The 19,039-nt window shown below is 40.3% G+C and overlaps 3 protein-coding genes, 1 long non-coding RNA gene and 1 other non-coding gene across 7 annotated transcripts; 2 read left to right on the top strand and 3 right to left on the bottom strand.

The window, feature by feature from the left end:
* Nucleotides 1-305: 305 nt before the first annotated feature.
* On the bottom strand, nt 306-387 carry trnal-uag (transfer RNA leucine (anticodon UAG)). The gene has a single exon. It is a non-coding gene; the product is annotated as a tRNA-Leu (tRNA).
* A 64-nt stretch (nt 388-451) lies between these two features.
* LOC127356101 (uncharacterized) lies at nt 452-8,955 on the top strand. Of its 2 annotated transcripts, none has more exons than XR_007881887.1 (2): nt 452-493; nt 7,539-8,955. It is a non-coding gene; the product is annotated as an uncharacterized LOC127356101 (long non-coding RNA). The 2 variants fall into 2 exon arrangements; XR_007881886.1 differs by lacking the exon at nt 452-493 and adding an exon at nt 4,356-4,465.
* Nucleotides 2,064-9,881, bottom strand: cdr2a (cerebellar degeneration-related protein 2a). 2 transcript variants are annotated; one of them, XM_051387546.1, is made up of 7 exons: nt 9,471-9,881; nt 7,524-7,636; nt 6,144-6,292; nt 5,811-5,987; nt 4,142-4,390; nt 3,713-3,995; nt 2,064-3,623 (listed from the first exon to the last, which is right to left on the bottom strand). In XM_051387546.1, exons 1-7 carry the CDS (start codon nt 9,547-9,549, stop codon nt 3,339-3,341), a joined length of 1,335 nt encoding a protein of 444 aa, XP_051243506.1. In that variant the 5' UTR covers nt 9,550-9,881; the 3' UTR covers nt 2,064-3,338. The 2 variants fall into 2 exon arrangements, with proteins under 2 accessions (XP_051243506.1, XP_051243505.1); XM_051387545.1 differs by having other exon boundaries at nt 4,142-4,456; nt 9,471-9,880.
* Nucleotides 9,882-10,081: 200 nt separating this feature from the next.
* On the top strand, nt 10,082-16,861 carry mfsd13al (major facilitator superfamily domain containing 13a-like). The gene is made up of 7 exons (XM_051387544.1): nt 10,082-10,566; nt 10,921-11,235; nt 11,340-11,768; nt 12,038-12,192; nt 12,267-12,350; nt 12,611-12,754; nt 14,739-16,861. The coding sequence occupies exons 1-7, from the start codon at nt 10,366-10,368 to the stop codon at nt 14,878-14,880; spliced, it is 1,470 nt and encodes a 489-aa protein (XP_051243504.1). The 5' UTR covers nt 10,082-10,365; the 3' UTR covers nt 14,881-16,861.
* si:ch211-139g16.8 (uncharacterized) lies at nt 15,959-18,713 on the bottom strand. Its single transcript, XM_051387547.1, has 6 exons — nt 18,552-18,713; nt 18,076-18,396; nt 17,882-17,979; nt 17,736-17,768; nt 17,406-17,516; nt 15,959-17,240 (listed from the first exon to the last, which is right to left on the bottom strand). The coding sequence occupies exons 1-6, from the start codon at nt 18,646-18,648 to the stop codon at nt 17,187-17,189; spliced, it is 714 nt and encodes a 237-aa protein (XP_051243507.1). The 5' UTR covers nt 18,649-18,713; the 3' UTR covers nt 15,959-17,186.
* Between the last annotated feature and the right edge of the window lie 326 nt (nt 18,714-19,039).

The raw sequence follows: 19,039 nt of genomic DNA on the forward strand, positions 1-19,039 counted from the left end.
TCTAAATTCTCTTTTTCTCACTCAAAAAAGGGAAAAGCATTCATTTTTGTTAAAATATATCCATTAGATAAATGATGTGTTATCCAGCACGTAAACATAGGCTGGTGGCCAGGTCAGCTGCCACATGAGGGCGCACTTGCACCGCCAATGATCTAGTCATCTATAGTCATCTCTATCAGCAGCATGAGCCACACAGGCGTATGTGTGGTGTTTTGACATAACTAAGCACACGCGTGTGAACTAGATCCGTGCATGACTGTATTGGAAAAAACTGATGAAATCAAAGGCGCAAAATGAAAGAAATCTGGCAGCGGTGGGATTCGAACCCACGCCATCGAAATGACTGGAGCCTAAATCCAGCGCCTTAGACCACTCGGCCACGCTACCACTGTTCCGCTTTGGAGGCATTCACATTTAAATCACTATATTTCCTGTATTTGCAGCTTGTGCTGTTATTGTTATTGTGAGACACCCACGATGTGAGCTTTATAAGGTTAGTATTAGGCCCATAAAAACACCGTTTTATGTTTTTTATTTCTATGTTGTCGATTAACCGAACGTCTATTTACAGCCTAGTAATAGATTTCAGATTAGTTTTCTAATTCGTGTGAGTAATTTTAGCTCTTAGTATCACAAGCTTATCAGAAATGGAGCAGAATCACCACATTATATTTTTACGATATTGGAGTATTACCTTGAATTGATCTGTAGTTAGTTATGAGTTATATACTGTCAATGGTGTGAACTTGTGGCTGGATGCATGGAGGATTGTCCCTGAGTAATTAGACACACTGTTTCCCTCTCAACCATCTCCCACCAGCGGTTGGTGTCAGTTGGGTGTTCTGTTACCACTAGCAACAGAACCCTGACAAAGTTCCATAGCAGTTGGGGCCTAACTGCCATTAACAGCCACTGGTCAGATCTGAGGATACACATTGATTATTGATAGATATCTTATATCCAGCTTACTCCCTAAACTCCCTTGTTGTAGCCTTTATATGTAAGTGCTCTTTATTACAGTTGTTTTGTAGTTAATTGTTTGTTTGTTAATTCGGCTGCTAACCTTGCTAGCCACTACAGTAGCTGTCTGAGGCTAATGTGTTGCTAATGCTAATACAACATTCTAAGTAACTGTTAGTAGTAAGCTAGCTAGCTGAGCTGAGTTGAGCTAACGTTTATATATTTGACTCTCACTTGTACTCTTATATGTATATAAGTAATATATGTTATATATTAAATTAACTACTGAGTTACTTCCTGTGGAGACCTAATCTTTCACTCCTGCCATTGGGGACCATGTAAGTCATTTCACAACCAATCTATATTTTTCAGAATCCAGTTTTCTTATTACTACACTAATGCAGTTTTACAATACATTTTGGTCTTAACTCTTGTCCCATATCTCTGGTGATTTGCCTTTGTGGGGATTTCTGTGTAATAGTCTTGCCAAGACCTGTCCCTTTACGCAAGCGTTGGTATGCAATCCCCTTGTTTGGAGGTTTAATGGATTTGGGGCGAGTTGAAAGCAGGGTGAGGAAATCTCAGTTATGTAAATCCTAATTATGAAAAGAAACAAAAGCCCCATTAATTGTATGCTGGACCACAAAGTACTCTGGGGGACGGAGGACTTGAGGAACGAGTAGTCCTCCGGGTTTCTATTGGAGATAAAATACTTCACTGCTGTTGTGTGACTCAGGACAGGTTGAAACATCTCTGCCCACACAAACTATGTAGTGATCTCTCTCTCTCTTTTGCTACAGCAAACAACAAATGTAGCTTTTAGATGCGTGCACTCATGATGCCAGAGTTGGTGTTTTAGACATTAGGACACAGGCAATACTCAACAGGCTCCTGCATCAATGTTTTTTTTTTTACTAGTTAGTTTTCATGGAGGACACCTATGATCATACAGCGATGCCATCTGCAGCAGTATAAGATTCACAGCTTCAAAACAGCACATTGTTAAATGCCTCTGCTATACTAGATTTCAGTCAGCGTTGCCCATTAAGCTTCTTTCCCAGGAGCATCACATCACATGGAAAGTTAAAGAAAACAACAACACCTTTTTGAACTTTGTCAGGTTAGTAAAGTTCAGCCAATAACAGCTGAGAACCTGAACATTGTTTTATTTCTTCCTGTATGATTGAGAGTTCCCACAATATCTTCCAAACTGTTCAGATTTTGATTAAAAGGGTTATATTATGAGGATACAAATTATTGAAGTCTTTATGTTCTATATTAAGAGCAGGAAGACAATTTCAGGCACAGGAAATTGTTTAGAAATGAAGGAACATTTCTTTTGTGCTTTCCATTCACCTCTGTATTTTTTCCCCAGTTACCTCCTGTGTTGGACAGAATTTTCACATGCACAAAATAAGCACCTCAGTGTACATTTAATTTAACTTCTGGTCACTCTCAGCTGACCAATCTGCACTGCATATTTAGCAACAAAGAAAATAAATATAATTTAATTTTCTTACAAACTTACAAACCTAAAAAAAAAAAAGAAACTAAACAAAAAGAATAAATAAAACAGAAAATGTGATTCAGTCATAAAAAGTGTGGAACTGTTGTGTCCTACTGGCATAGAGACACAGCTGTGCAGACATGAAAACAGAAAGCACAGACTATTAAGAACAGTTTTCCAGTGTCCACTGATATTTCTCTGGTGACTTGACCGGTGCACGAACCAACTATTGACCAACTTACAAAAAACAACTTACACTTGCCATTAAGCTAATTATCATAAACTCCTGAGTTACTTATTGCTACAGTTTTCCATCCTATTACAACATTCCAACATTTCTGTTTACATAAGTCGTCCATAACAGCTACATTTCCAACTTCAAATCGACACACAAACAACGTCCAACGTCTGCATTTCTCTCCCAAACACCAAATGATCAAGTGGACACAGGGTCAACATTATATAAATACCGAACACTGCTGGAGGCAAACATAACACTTGTAGATTTAGAGTACTTTCTACTATCTGAATCTGATACATATTTATACAAATATCTACCCATACAATAAATCTTTACCATCGTAAAGTGGTAAATAACACCATAGTTATCACCATAGTTACAGTGTTTGTTTGTATTTGTTGTTGAACTTTGGAATGCATTCCTTCTTTATGTAACACTTCATTTTTTGATAAGGACGGAATAAAAGGAGCAGTGCCGACTAACAAAAGCATAGGTGCGTCACAATGACAGGAGATAAGAGGACTGCAGCATGTGTAACACGTACAGGGACTGGATGTTATTATAGCAAAGTGACCTCAAAGTTTCTCCTTTGTCAAACATGGACGAGTCCCAGGATGATGAATGATACGATCATTTTGCAGAACCCTGGGAATCTCTATGCTTGACACGACGTCTGTTCTCGTTGAGGTCCTCTTTGGTCTTTTGGATGCAGGTGAAGATCTCGTTGAAGAGAGCCTTGTACTCGGGCTGCTGGCCGTCGTCCAGAACGGACGTCAGATCAGACAGCGTAACGGAGCTGGACAGGCGGCGGCGGGTCCGGATGCTAGCGAAGGGAGTGCTGGGCGTCTGGACGGCTTTATGGCTGAGCTCGTCTGTCGCCTGCTGGCACCGCCGCAGCAGCTCCTCGTATTTCACCTAAACAAGGGGCACAGATTTTAGAGGAAGTGTGCCGTGACTTCTACATCATCAAGCTTGTAAAAGTTAACATGCTATGAATACACCACCTGCAGTGCGCTGTACTGTGCGTCCACCTCATTGAGCAGAGAGATGCCCCTCCGTTTCACTGCCTCCGCTCGCCTTATGCACAGCTGCTCGTGGCCGCGGCGAATCTCGTCTGGGTTCGTCGCTCTCAAAAAACTGTCGCTGAATCTCCTCTGCTGGCTGTATCTTCTCTGCTCCTCATCCTTTTCGACTTTCTCGTCCATCTCATCCTGCCCCGGGCTGGATCTTTCTTCCGAGGCAAAGAATACTGTATCGGGCAACAGCAGCTGGTCTGGTCTTTTCACACTGGTGGGGGGAGTGGAGGGGACAAGTATTTAGAGAAATTGTTAGAGGCCTGTGTTTGTCCTGTATCTTGAAAGTTGTATCCCCAAGTGTCAGACCCAAAAACTGAGCCAAAACAATTTCACAATTTGAATCCAGCCCAGGCCTACCTGTTGGCGCAGTCTGCGCGCCAAAGAAGCCGCAGCTGCTCCACTTCGGCCTCCAGCTCCCTCTGCCTGGCCCGGCAGCCGTCCAGCAGGGCCAGCCGCTGCTCCAGGCCTCTGTTCTCCCTGACTGTCAGCTCACTCTCCCGTTCTGCAGCCTCCCTGCGGCTCCGCTCCACTGCTATCTGGCTCTGAAGGGTCTGGACGGAGCGCTGGAGAGCTGTGTTTTCCTCCTCCGGGTCTTGGCATCGGTCTCTGTCATGGAAAGAGCCCTGAGGTGACCAGAATCCATCCACACACAGACTGTCGTGGCCTAGATGCCTGAGCCAGGTGAAGGAAATGTCAATAAATGTGTGAAAAATCCACTTCAGGATAAAAATTTTAAAAATCATATTGAGGTCACAGGACATCAATAATAGCATTTCAGTGTACAAAGTACTATATATTTTTCTCAGGACATTATTTCAAATCCTATTTTAGTCCTATAGTTTGATTCACTCACTATAACCTCTAGAAATGGTGTCCACAAAATACAAATGAGCAGTAGCGAGGGATTTGAGTAATTTGTTTTGCTCTGGGAGCTGTTTTCTAATATCTGGAGAACACTATTTATAAGCCAGGGCATCTCTTCATTACTACAGTACTGTAATGTTGTCACACATTTTACTACAACAAATTGCAGATTCTGTACTTGGCCATACTGCGATTTTGTTAATATTTCAATTAATTGTGCAGCTCTAATTTTGCCCCACTTTTCCTGCCAAAGGTCGTTGGGGCATTGTGCAGCCAAAAAAAACCCCAATTCCACTTCCTCCACATGTTTCTATCACTAAAGATCCCTGTTGGGTTAATGCATATATAATCCAGCAGTTTAAACAGCCTTTCAATGTTTTCAATTTGCAATATGTCAGAGCAAATGAAACATCATGAGCTCTGCAGATTCGTCTGGTTTCCAGGCAAATAGTTTAATAGACTATAATAATAATAATAATAATAATAATAATAATATGCTAATTTCTTTATTATTATTATTATTATTATTGCTTCTCTCCACTACTGAACCTAAACATATGCCCTCGGGTGTTGCCATGAAATACATAAAAAAGATCTGTATTATAAGTAACACATTTTCTGTTTATGTTAAAAATCAAGTCAGATTTTTGTGCTTAGGGCAACAATTGTTTTGTTGACTTACAAACAATAAATTACTCTTGTGTCTCCAAAGCACATCAAACAAGGGGCATGAACACGTAGCGAGCTAAAGCAACCGCAGCGTGTATGTATTAGTACACTGCTGACAATGGCGGAGGATTAACTTCCTCCTCCTTTGGATTATGTCTAAAGGAGGAGGTCTGGTCTGGTTCTGGGTGACCTGTAGTTGTCCAGTCAGCACACAAGGGGCTCAGACAGCATTGCACTTTGGGTAAGAGAAGATCAGACAACAGGCAAGGAGGTCCTACATGCTTTCAACTACCCCTCATTTATTTGGCCTCATGTTAAGATGCAGGAAAGACAAACCATCTGACCACATTAGCCTCAGTATAAAGGGGCAAATATGTCAGAATCTGTCTCAATATATCCAAGGTAACTCACTGTGACTCTATGTCACAATACTGTCTGGATCTACCAACCGAATGTGAGCAAAGATACACACACACGCACACACACACAATACCTCTCATGCTGTAAGTCATACAGCTCTTTGAGACAGGACACACTCTGTGCTCCGAGGCTGCGTCGCTGCTCTGCCAGATCTCTTTTGTTTCGCTCTGCCTGGGCAATCTTTAGCTCCTCCACCTGAGTCTGCAGCTCCTCCACATACGTCTGAAGTCCTTCAACGGCCTCCGTTAGACTGAAGGAAGAGAAAGAAGTCATTGATGCACTTATTCAAATACGCGATATACAGTGTGTTGAATATCACCTTTTTACATTTAGTCTAACTGCTTCTGTGAATAATGATGCAAAATATAATTTAAAAGGCAAATTCATTGATAACAAGCAGACAGACCTATGGATCTTCTGCTGAGCCAGGCGGTTGTCCTGCACCAGTCTCTGGTTGCCTTGCTCCAGATCCCTGGCGGCCACGTCTAGCTGCTCGTACACTTTGGCATGCTGGTCGTTCATCTGACGCAGCAGGTCCACCTGCTTGGTCAGGTACTGGTGAACAAGAGAGAGAAATGACAAAGATTTAGCTTAATTTGTGGTTGGGTTTAGGTTTGTTTGTATTTTCAAAAATTGTGTAGAGATGAAATAATTGTTGGATGTCTTCTCCAATGTAAGGATTGGCTACCTCTTACTGTTTTATACAATTGTAAAGTGAATATTTTTGGTATTTTTCTGACAAAAGACATTTAAAGACATTATCTATATATAAAAAGTGTTGGACTTTTATTTTAACTTTATATCCCAGTACATTTTATTACCAAACATTTTCCTTAGAAGCAAAGAGCTGCCAACTAAATGACTTTCTCTGGCAGAATCAGTGCAAACATTTGTCTACTGCAGCAGCACAGCCATGCATCATGCAGTGGGTAAGACCAGTGGCGGACACTGCATTAGGATGAGGGTCAGCGAGGTGTATGTGGATTACCATATCAACCTCGATAATTCCTCAAGGCACCCGCCCTCTCAATGCTGTAAGCATATTAAGACTCTTATCTTTGTTGACCTGCTGCATGCCATGTCTGCAAACTCAAATAGATCAGCACTGTGCGCATATGCCAAAATGAAATGTCGGGGCGCTGAAATAAGACTTAATTGCGATTATTTCTAAGCTTTTCCTGAAAAGTAAAAAAAAGTAAACCAAAAACTATGCTTTGCTGTGTTAGCATAGAGATCTTGGTAGTCTCGTACTGATTTAGGGAATATGTGAATGACAAGTGAAAATGTTGTAGATTAAGAGCGAAAACCCCAAACCCTTAATCAAGATCCTGGTAACTTGAGCAATGTCCGAGCAAGTGGTGGACGGTGGTAAATAAGCTGGTGAAAGTTTGCCTATAATTAGGTAGAAGAAAATCCTGCCAACAGGACGCACCATGCCAAAGGCTCACTAGGTTGGGACTGGTCAGGATTAGCTTTTACTCCATCCTGTTTAAAGCTGACAGGAATTCACAATGACACTTCCCTTCCAGACAAAGAGCTTTTCAGATCCCCCAATCTCGACTTTTCTCAATGAATCAGCTCCCACTGCGCTCTCCTTCATATAAAACCACTACATTTATGCAGCAACAATATGCATCGACTGACTGGATTGTGGACGGCGAAGGGTATAAACACATGTTTTGCACGGTGAAAGGGATACGTCTCGCTCACACACTGTCCACAGAGAGGGCTTAGTGCTGCTGGAGCCTCGAGAACTCTGATTAGTTCCTTCCCTAACATTTATCACCTCTATCTCCTGCAGCTGCTCCTGGTTGGTGGAGTACATCTGCTGCAGGGCCTGCTCCAGCTCATGGTTCCTGTCGAGGAGGCTTTTCCCCAGCTCCGCTGCCAAATGGAGATCTGTCAAGGCACAGGAAAACATGTAAACATAAGATACAGGGCAGTTTCAATGCCCAAACACAGGCAATGGATAAAACTAGATGTGTGTAGTGGGTACACACACACAAACCTCGTTGTCTCACGCTATTACTTATCTGGCACTGGTGAATCACGGAGGAATCTGAAACATGCCTTGGGATCTCCTTGTGACCCTTTCCCCCCCTCTACTAAATTCTTGTGAATTCTGAATCTTGTCCAGCGACAGTGTTGACTACCCCGCTGAGGTGAAGTGAATCTTATGTGGGAAGTACTCTAGGTACAGACAATAACAATGCAAGGAAACCAAACATGTTTCACGCAACAAGCAGTGTGTGCCCTGTGATTTTAACTCAAACTTGCAATCAAATAGTCTTAAGCTCTACTCTGACGTCCTTAGAGTTGGTGGCGGAGAGGAGGATGCTGAACAAACATTTATCCAACACGGAAGAATGACTGAAATCTGGTCCGTAAATCTACAAACAGCAGAACATTTCCAGTTTTATTCAGCTCCACTGTGGAATGCTACAGGAAGTCTTTCCTGTCTGCTGCCATCACTCTGCATAAGGAGCCGCCTCTGTATCGGGACTCTGGCTCCTACGATTTCTTTCCTACAACCAGGACTTGGTCTTGTACATCCATCAGCTTAATCATTATAGTAACTCATTACTCTTTTGGTTATTGATTTACTTGCTAATTATTTTCTTTGATTGATGTATCATTTTTGTAAACACAGCAATAGTAAATAGTGCCCAGCGATGATGTTTTAAAATTCCTCATTTTATTCGCCCCACAAGCCAAAACCCAAACATACTACATTTATTTTAATATATGCCAAACGTAGGCATCCTCACACTTAAGAAGCTAGCACCAGCAAACAATTAATTGTTTATCAATCAATAGTTGATTATTATATTAATCAACTAAATCTTTCCATGACTCTCTGCTGTTCTTTCACACTTTTCAGACCTTCTAGCCATATTTATTACCACTACATTATCTCACCCCTGCACTGTAAAACACCACTATATTTGATATATATATATATAGTAATGTTTATTCAATTTACAAATGCTTCTATTTTAATATGCAGTACACAAGCACAATCCAGGACCTTGTGCAGTATACTACAGGGAACTACAACTGTAAAGTGTATATTCAATACATAGAGGTTCTAGTTTTACTTCTTCTCAGGTTTATATTTTATCCTGTCCTTATTATTTATTCCTTATTCCCTTGTTTTGTCCCTTATGTTCTGTAACTGCAATGTATCTTGTGCTTTAATAAAACACTCCATCTATAAATCTGTCTCCTTATCTCAAAGCAGCACCAACAGCAAGTACATGAGAAAACAATCAAACACAGGACCTGTGACAGCCTCAGGAAACCATTTTTACCCCATGACTCCCGTGATTCTGTCTCCCAAGAGTGATCTATAGTCTTCAATTTTATTTCATGTGTGAGCCCTTCTGTTAAAGCTTGTGTCATGTCGTTAGTGCAGTGGACTATTTTCTATTATATCTTATAATATTCTTATTTTGTGATGTACTTTTTGCACTACATCTCCCTATGCTGCTGTGTTTGACTATAATTTCTCCTACGGGGGATCAATAAAGGAACATATTATCTTATCCTATCTATTTCAAGAAACTCCCCATATGATCACCAGCTGACGAGCAACCAAAACTCTTACAACAACAAAAAAAAGTACCTCCTCAGACATTATTCTGTCTGTCTGTCTGTCTGTCTGTCTGTGGAGTAATAACATGTGAGCCCACACGGTCAGACAGGGTTTAGGGTGCGACCACAGAGCTCTTACCGTGTTCCAGGTCCTGCGGGTCGTACCAAGGCTCTCCATTCTTCTCAAACTCTTCCTCCAAAATCACGTCAGTTAACATTTTTAACACTCTCGCGGTGCGCGCGAGGACTCCACCTGCCAGAAACCTGACACACAGGTGTGTGTGTGTGTGTGTGTGTGTGTGTGTGTGTGTGTTAGTTCAGCAGCTTGAAGTTGTCCGCCTGTTCACCGCCGTGTGTGGAGAAATGTCAACTGCATCCTCCCGGTGTTGTGTGAGGCGTTAAGTACGTTGTCTACGGCAACGTGGCAAATGTCTAATACCCCCCGACATCCGGTAGGTGGCAGATAAAGCGACAACTAACGTTCAAAGAAAATACTAATAAATAATTTTACTTTTAAATCACTTTAACTGAATATTCAACCTAACTTTTAGTACTACTCACAGGTTAAAGTCTACAGGAAAGACAACCAGTTAAATAGTTTTTTAAAAAAAAATTTTTTTTAATTGTCATAACGTCCTGCTTCTGTTGACAGACGTTCTTATCGACCAATCACGAAGCAGCAAGTGGAGCCAAAAGAACTCTTCTAGCCAATCAGATGTTTGTTTGTTATATTGAAGCCCCGCCCCACCCGGAAGGCACAAAAATCGAGTTTGACAAGACTGCAGTTTCTGAATGTGATACATCTTCAGTAAACAGTCTTCACGGGAAGAAACACCGTGACATGTGGACAGCATGAAAATAAGACAGTTGGAACAAGAACCAGCTCTGCACACAACGTTTTTTTGCCGTGAAATATTGACCAGTGTCACTATTGTTGCTATATAACACTAAGTAGTTATTGCAAGCGACATCGTTTCCTATCCCCAGCTGGTTAGGCCGACAGGGAACTTCGTCTTTGGGTTGCTTGAGCAGCCATGGCCGCCGTGGAGAAACCTGCTTCAGGAAGACTAAATGTTGGCCGACACCTGATTAACTTTGGTGTCAATCCTGCAGCTGTGGCTTATGCCATGACTACTCTTGGATCTGGCATGATAAACAATATATTCAGCTTCTACTATGTGAAGCTCTTTATCAATAAATACAAGGTATCAGAGGGAGCATTCCACCAATCACAGGTGAGTGTTTATTATCTTACACATTGCTGTTCTTTGTATGCAAATATATGTAAATAACAACCAAAGGTGTAGTCAAGAATAAACGTGACATTTTTAGGTGATTCATTATGGATTAAGCTGTTTACTATTTGGACTATAGATTAATTTAGTCAGTAAAATATCTGTCAATAGTGAAACATTTCAACTGTCAATAATTATAGTCATCTGAATCGGAGAAAAGCAGAAAAATCCTCCCATTTGAGAATCTGGAACAAGCATATATTTGGGATTTTTGCATGGTTGATCCATTAAACACTAAATTAGATATCAAAGTAGACCTTTAACATAATGTTTATATAACTCCTGTTTCCACAGGTGGTGTACATGGTGTGGAATGCAGTCAATGACCCTCTCTTTGGCTACCTGCAAGATAATTCGAGGGTGCCGTGCTGCTCTCAGCGACGTCTCTCCATCCTGTATGGTGCTCCCCTCTATTCGCTGACTTTTCTTCTGGCCTGGTTCCCATGGCGGTCATATACCCCCGGTGACTGGTTGAGCGGCTTACACTTGACAGTGGCACTGTGCGCCTTTGACGGCATGCTGACTTTTGTGCTGCTGGCACAGTGTGCGTTGTTTGCAGAAATTTCCAGCCACCATCAGAGCCGACTAAGACTTATAAAGTACAACCAGGTAAAGACACCATTTGGATACCGAATACAGCCTCCATCTTTTTTCTACATGCCCCTAACCCAACAGGTCCATCCTTCTCATATCTCCTCCCTTTTACTTCCCAGGTTGCTTCTCTTGTTGGCTCCTCCAGCATCCTCTTCTGTGGCGTGCTGTCAAGAAACATGGAGGACTTTGCAGCCTTCCAAGCCTTCGCAGTGTTTGTTGCTGTGGTCAGCTGTGGCTGCATGCTCTACACGGGCTTCCACAGTGAGAGCCGCTTTGATAAGAAAGGATCTGAATCAGATGCACTGTCCTCCGTTGACCAGACTTCCCATCAATCAGCAGTTTCCATCTCCATGTTAAGAACTTTGATGTGGCAAATCCTGACCAACAGGGACTTCCAGCTTTTTGTGCTCATGAACTTCTTCCAGGTTTTCATGTTGGCTTTCTTTAATAATTTCACCATGATATTTGCTGAGCACCTAATTCCTCCAGATGTGCTTCCATCAATGGCCAAGAGCATCATGTACGGAGCGGGATTCATCTGTCCACAGGTATTGTAAATAATAGAATAAAATAGATAGATGGAAACCTATCATGAACCTTATCCTCTCTTTCAGGAAGTCGTTGTTTTTGTCAGTACAGGTTGAGCTCCAGCCTGACGCAGCTCATGAATACAGTGCTTTTTGGCCGACCACTCTTGAACTTACTCAGATGTCAGAGCTCCATACAAGCGCCTGAATGCACCAACAGGGAAACACTTGATGTACTACTTTATCGTCCCGTATTTTGTATTTATGTGTTCCCCTTGTCTCCATCCCAGCTGTTGGTATTGAGCAGTCAGAGACTCCTTCATGATCTTGGCTACTACAGGATCATCCTCTTCACCTTCTACATGGAGGCTGGAATGGCGGCTGTCATGCTAGCACTCGGCTCTCAGCACTACTATATCCTAGCGTGTTTCCTCACTGTTAACATGTAAGAGGTTAAACGACTTCTAACATTCTTACTAATGTAACCACATAATGACTCCCCCTCCGTCTTCTGTGCAGGGTCATAATCCAAGCAGCCTTCAGCCTTTTTGGTTTGCCCTTGGCTGACATCATTGACACAGACCTGCAGAAGTACAAGCGCAGGTAAAAGATATTATTATTAACACACTTCCACTATGACTCATTACTTGCATACAAATATACTGCGCTTCATCTGTTGTGTTTGCACCGTGCAGCATTGTGTTTTAACAATTCAACAAGGGACAATTAGGCAAAAGCATTTTTTTTAACCAGTCCATACAACCAAACATGTATCTATTGAAGCCAACCTTCACGTATCAAACACATTTGTGTTGTTTTACTGGTGATATAATTTTTTTTGATCATGTTTTTTTTTGTTACAGTTCCCCTCTCTCCTCCATGGTGTTTGGGACGAATGCTCTGTTCACTAAGCCGGCTCAGTCTCTGGCCCCTATGATAGTGCTGAATATCCTCAACCAGTTTGGATATGAACAGCTGAAGGAAGCAGGGAGGGATTCAAATCCAAGGTATAGAGAGTTTTTTTGCTTCTTCTTGAGTTAAAGTCTCGGCCAGACAAAATAAGTCTAACTAAACTTTGCTTTGCAGTGAAAAACAAGGCATTCCTCTTAAAATAGTTATAATACCCTGCTGAAAACTCATTTTTCTAATCTATAATTCAGTACGAACTAATGTTTGTTTGCTCCTCCAGACTTCCACCACACTCTGAGGGAAAATGTTAATATTATAAGAGGTCCAGCCAGTGATGGTGACCCTTGAATACGCATGTTTTATAAATGTTGTATTCTTTATATTACTAACAACCATTTCCCAAAGTGTTCAGTGTAGTATGAAATTAAACTTTTGGACCTGTCACAATAACTGCTTTTGTTGGATGATATATTGTCCCAGAAATAATTGCAACAATATTATTGTCATTTTAAGAGCCACTGATATAAAGATAGTATAATAGCATAATAGTGCAATGTATGGGGTCATATTTGAGCTTGACTACATATCTGTTGTGGAAGAGTAAAAGGAGAGATATTTCTTTCAGGATTTCATCCTTCACTTTGTTGTAAAAGGCTAGAATAGCAAATTTGGGATATGTATGTTTTCTTTGGTAATTCCTAAAGAGGACAGAAGCAGAAATGACATGGCTTGGCTGGGAAATAACACTTAGATGATGCAACCAAGTCTCATAATGGTAGGGAAAGTCCTGCTGTTTATTCTGGCATCATGTTTGTTAAAATGTTAATGAAATTCACATGCATGATCATCATGTAACATGCAGGTCAGAGAATGATTAATATCACGACCATATTTTGCACCATAAGATATAAGTTGATAACATAACATAAGACCTAGTGAACTGAAACATACTCAAGATAGATAATCCATCAGTGAACAGTTCCCTGTCCATGATTTCATTACAATGCAGCAATAACATGACTCTGACAAATGAACTGTTGGATGGACTGAAGGCAACTTTTAAAGGATAGGTTCACAGTTTGTATAATATAATAGTCAGGTGGCCATATGTCCAACAGGCCAGGTGTTGCTTGCTACAATCATTCCTCCTGTTCACACTGGCCTTTAAGGGATCCTTTCCTGGTGCGCTTCCAATGTAACTGATGGGGAACAAAATCCACAGTCCTCACTGTGTACAAAAATACAGGCCACTGTTTATCTGAAGTTAATATGAAGCTTCAGCTGTGTTAGTTAAATCAAGTGGCTATTTTCCAGTCTGTTACTATTCCTCCACCAGCACTCAACAAAACAGAAACGGTTTTATGCTACAAACTTTGACATCTGTAAAAGTAGCTTATTCTATGAACAGTAGTAATGCAAAGTATATATAATTTAGCTGAATTTGCAGAACCACCAGTGTAATGATAATTAATCTTAATGCTTTAAAATGGCTTCAGGTCATAACTGCCTAAATCCCTATGATAAGCGTTTGGAATGAAGTAGAACTAGGATAATGCCAAAGTAACCACTGCAAAGTTTAATGTTCACACAGAAATCCACCTCACACACCACTTTAAAGCTCAGAAACTTTGAAATAAGTTTCCTGTTTCCCATCAAGATTATCTTCAAGTGAATAAATCAATATAGTCAGTATAACGTCCTTAATTCAGAGCCAGTTAAATATTTGCTTTGGAGTCAGATATGTCTGTTGAGTACTGGCTGAAAACTATTAAACAGGAGGCATGTGTAGGCTTGTGGTTGTGACTCAGGTGGGTCGTCTGGTAAGTGGAGGGTCGCTGGTTCGGTTCCCAGCTCCCCCAGTCCTTTGTCAAGATACTGAACCCCAAATTGTACCTGATGAATGCAGTGTTGCACGCTGTAGAAAAATTTCAGTCCATTTACCTTTTTTTTTTTATTAGAAACAGTCTAGTCAGTTTTAGAGTTCCACTGTTTTCTTTTCCAAACACGCAAACAGTTTGTTACATTTAAAGTTTCAAATGATTGTGATAACGGTGTCATAATAAAATCCCTATTTGTTTCCAGTGCCCTGGAGAGCCTGCACAGCGTCATGTTCTACTTGGTGTGTCTAGTGCCCATGTGCGTTGCTGCTCTGCAAGCCCTGGCTTGGAGGCCGTTTTCCATTCGCAGCAGTCACACCGTTGACACAAAGTACATTGACGGCTAACTTTCATATTTCCAGCTGGGAAATTCTTTATTGCTGTTGGAAGTAATGTGTAAATGACTCCATGGGTATACGGATAAATATATACTGTAAATGCATTGTTAACAACTGTAAATTATCTTTGTGTGCTGACTGGTGACACAGAGTAGATAAAAATAATCACTTTTCTAGATCCCTACAAATACTTTATCTTAAGGCCATAAGGCAGTCCTTTTCAAACATATTAAGGGGATAACTGGACCAAACATAGCAGGGATCATAATACTTTGTTAAATGTCAGACACATTGACCTCAGCAGGTAATTAGCAGGAACATACTGTATGATGGCTGTGCTTTGTGAAAAAGGGACTAATTCCTCAAAAGTGTGTGAAAAATACAAATTTGTACTTAATAGAGGAACTGTAGCTGTCTTAACCTTAAAACTGAATGTTTGAAAGTTGATACAGAAATAATTGAGCAGCATCCTGAAACAGAAAGGATACATACTGCCAGTGGAGATTAGCTGACATCCAATTAAAAAAAATATTATGTCTGTACGGTGTGCAGCTTGAGCAGCTAAAGGTCAGAGCTCTTGAACCAAGACAGGTTGGGGACAGGAAGCTAGAAGATGAAATTAAATGACTACTTACTGTCGACTGACTACCTAATATGTAGGAGCACATAATGCCTCGTCATATGGGCGAAGGGAGATTGGTACACAACTGTAAAGAATATTAATTAATGTGGGTTTTTCAATCAAGGACATTGCAGGGTTGTTTTTGGTCGTTTGGTTAAGGGGCATTATTCTATTGTGACAGACACAAAAAAGACATCACAGCTAAAATCTGTAATGTTTTTTAGTCAACATATCATTCTGTTATACCCATCTGTAGCGGAGAAAGACTAAGAGCGATTAATTTACCCTGCTAACGCTCTATATTTTGCCCAAATGCACACGCTAGCAGCATCACAAGTCCTATCAGTATATCAGTCTCAAGCAGATATGGTGAAACAGGTCTCAGTTTAGTTGAGCGGCACCTGGTTCAAAACTAATTTAAATAAATAATTTTACTCACTTTCATTTTCTCTGGAGAAACAAGGGTAAAATTTTTGATTTTATTTGATTTTATTATTATAAAGTTTTTCAGAAATGTGTCTTTTAAACACAAGACGTACACAAAACATTCAACCAAACAACAAAGAAAAATGCTGCCAAACATATAATTACAGCAGACATTATGAATAAGTGGCTGCAGTGCAGTAAATATCATCATATTTGCTGTAAACGTGGACAAAATTACAATACTAGCTTTAACTCCAGCCATGCTCCAGATTGCAGTAATTCAACTTGATGCTCTGACACTTATTTACATCTGTGCAGCCAATGAAATACAGAGCTGTATTTCACTGCAAATATAACCAGTACTTGAGTAACATTAGATCATATTGGGTCATATCACAACTTTTAATACGTTAAAAAAAATGCACATAGACATATTAACATCACGTCATTGTACAGAATGTGACACAGCAAGATGCCTCAAACATATCAGGTTGTTAAATGCCTTAATGATGATTTACAACACCAAAAGTGAAACCTATTCTTTCTTAGTTTAACATTGTCTACCATACACTGTACTGTATAACAACTAAAGTCGTCTGTAATGTGCCTTTTTGTCTTTACATTGTTTGTAATGATCAACTTATTGCATCTGAATGTGAAATGTTTCTCTGGTTTTTGATCAGAAATGTACAGAACTATACCCAGAATGACATGTTTACATGTTTGTTTGTGATTTCCTTATATGTCTTCAAAGTGTTGGTCAATAATTAGATAATGCATTTCTTTACTTACTGTATTTGCACTGTTGTAAATGTAAATTACGTGCTACTTTTTACTCTCCGTTCCTGGAAGTAAAATTCACTCTATTTTTCTATAGAATGGCTCATTAGCCTAAAATATATGGAAGAAATTAAATTGATGAATTAAAATTATGTGACCACATCTCTGGATTGTATTGGATTTTCTTTCCTCTTTTGTTTTTCAGGTAAACACGGCCGTGGTTTTGAAAAGAATGAACTGTTGCTCCAACATTGATTGATTTCAAAAGAGGGCTGTGAGTATCACTGCCGAAACTGAAAAACTCAAGAAAAATGGAAGTGTGACTCAGCACCTTTTGTTGTGGTTGTTATGTCTCACTTTATGAGAAAAGGTGAGAAAGCACAAAGCTGCCCTGTAGCCTGTGTTGAGTTGTACATTTCCTCAGTCATCCTTCAGGCTTTTTGCTCTCAGTGGTGATGATCTGTCATTTAATATCCTTGAACGACACTTAGACGTTTTGATAGATGTCATCATTTGAGTTGTTGGCGTCCGTGCTCGCCGCCTGCAATGATATTACATTTCATATAAAAAACGATGATCACTAAATAGCAAATTTTCATATTGGTTGGAAACTTCCTACGTGCTGTAACACAAACTGTGGAGAAGTTTCACGCTTTCTCAATCTGTCTGACTACATCTAACCATAACATGCTGCAATAAGATTTACCTCAGCTTGGGAACGGTTTCTGCTCACAAGTCGTTTACTTCTCTGCAAGTTCCTTTTGCTGTACAATTCTTGCAGCACATCACGAAATTGTGTCGTTTTGGTTGAGTTACTCTGTGTGGACAGTGAAGAAGAATTTTATCATACAAAGATATTTGGATTACTTATTTTGTATTCTATTTACAAGAAAAGCCAAGTGGTGTGTTGTGTTGAAAGAGTATTTTTATGGCCAGAGGCATCAATTCCTGTTCCTCTTTTTGCTTCTGCTGTTCTTTCCCCCATTTAGTAAACACACAAAACAGAAATTAAAACAGAAAATTAGACTCTACAAACCCTGTCAGTTTTGGTCGTCCTTCTGAAGCCATACTAGAACAGAGAGGAAGAGGCAGATTTCACACACAGTACATTTTACATTTTAATAAACTCTGACAGGTCTTAACAATACATAACATTTAAAATAAATCTCTCTATGAATTTACCTTCTTTACAATAAGTGTCACTACTGCCAAGCTGTAGATGATCAAGAGGACAAAAAACACCCACAGTAGAATGTGCCTCACCATTATTCTAACTTTTTCTGAAAACAAAAGAAAAGCTGTTTGTCCAAATTCATCTTAACCAACACATCCAAACATCTGTGTCTTGACCTTTAAAAAGCAGTTTTCTCTCTTACCCTTCACTACCAGAGTTGTACCCAACCCTACGTGCTGTCCGCCCCGTGCTGGTTGTCCATGCAGTACTGCAGCACAGTGGTAGATCCCGCTGTCATCAGCAACAAGTGACTTGATGTGTAAAGATGCTCCATCCAGACTGTACTTGCCATGCAGCTTTAGACGAAGATAGGAGTCGTCTTTGAAAATAAACCACTCATAATGCCAGCCTTTGCCTGAACAATGCGGCGTGACGGTACAAGGAAGGACCACACTTTGTCCCATTTTCATCCAGATATCCTCGTTCGGCTGTGATAAGCAGCTATTAGTCATTTCCGTGTTCGCTGGAATGATAGACATAGATTTATGATCTTAAATGTTTCAGAGAAATCACTGAGCTGTTGTTGAACAGAAGCTGCGGGACTTCATTCTTGAACAGTGAATTCCCTTAAAGTATTATTCCCTAAATGCCAAGACAGACATTACAAAGACATCTTACCTGTTACTGGCAGGTAGGTAAGCAGGAGAGAAAACCAAATCAACCGGTGCATGTCTGTGGCTTGACAGCTTGTGAATGATCTCATTATTCCTTGCATGAGGCTGTCTAAATGTCTCACATGGGAAGTATTGCACTTCCTCAACACTTACTTCCTTCTTATTTTCCTGTTTTCTGCAGTTGAATGGGTAACAGTCTGGATTCCCATAAGCATGAGGCATTTCAGTGTGTCTGTGACATGATAATGATGACATTCACAGCAAATAGATTTAACACTTCATATTGAACTATTACAGATAAAGGTAGGGTCAGAGTGAGATTTTGTGATATCAGCCTGTTATTGCCTAACGTGATCAGCATTTATGAACATGTAGGAACAAGTATATTATCAACTCGTTGAGGGAGCAATCTAGAAAAGGAGGGGAATGTCTGATGTGTGGTTTGAAAAACTCCGAAAACAATACGCAAGTAATGGTGATGTGGCTGTTCAC

The sequence above is a fragment of the Dicentrarchus labrax genome, unplaced genomic scaffold (genome assembly GCF_905237075.1).
Source record: "Dicentrarchus labrax unplaced genomic scaffold, dlabrax2021, whole genome shotgun sequence".
In the NCBI taxonomy this organism is placed as follows: domain Eukaryota; kingdom Metazoa; phylum Chordata; class Actinopteri; family Moronidae; genus Dicentrarchus; species Dicentrarchus labrax.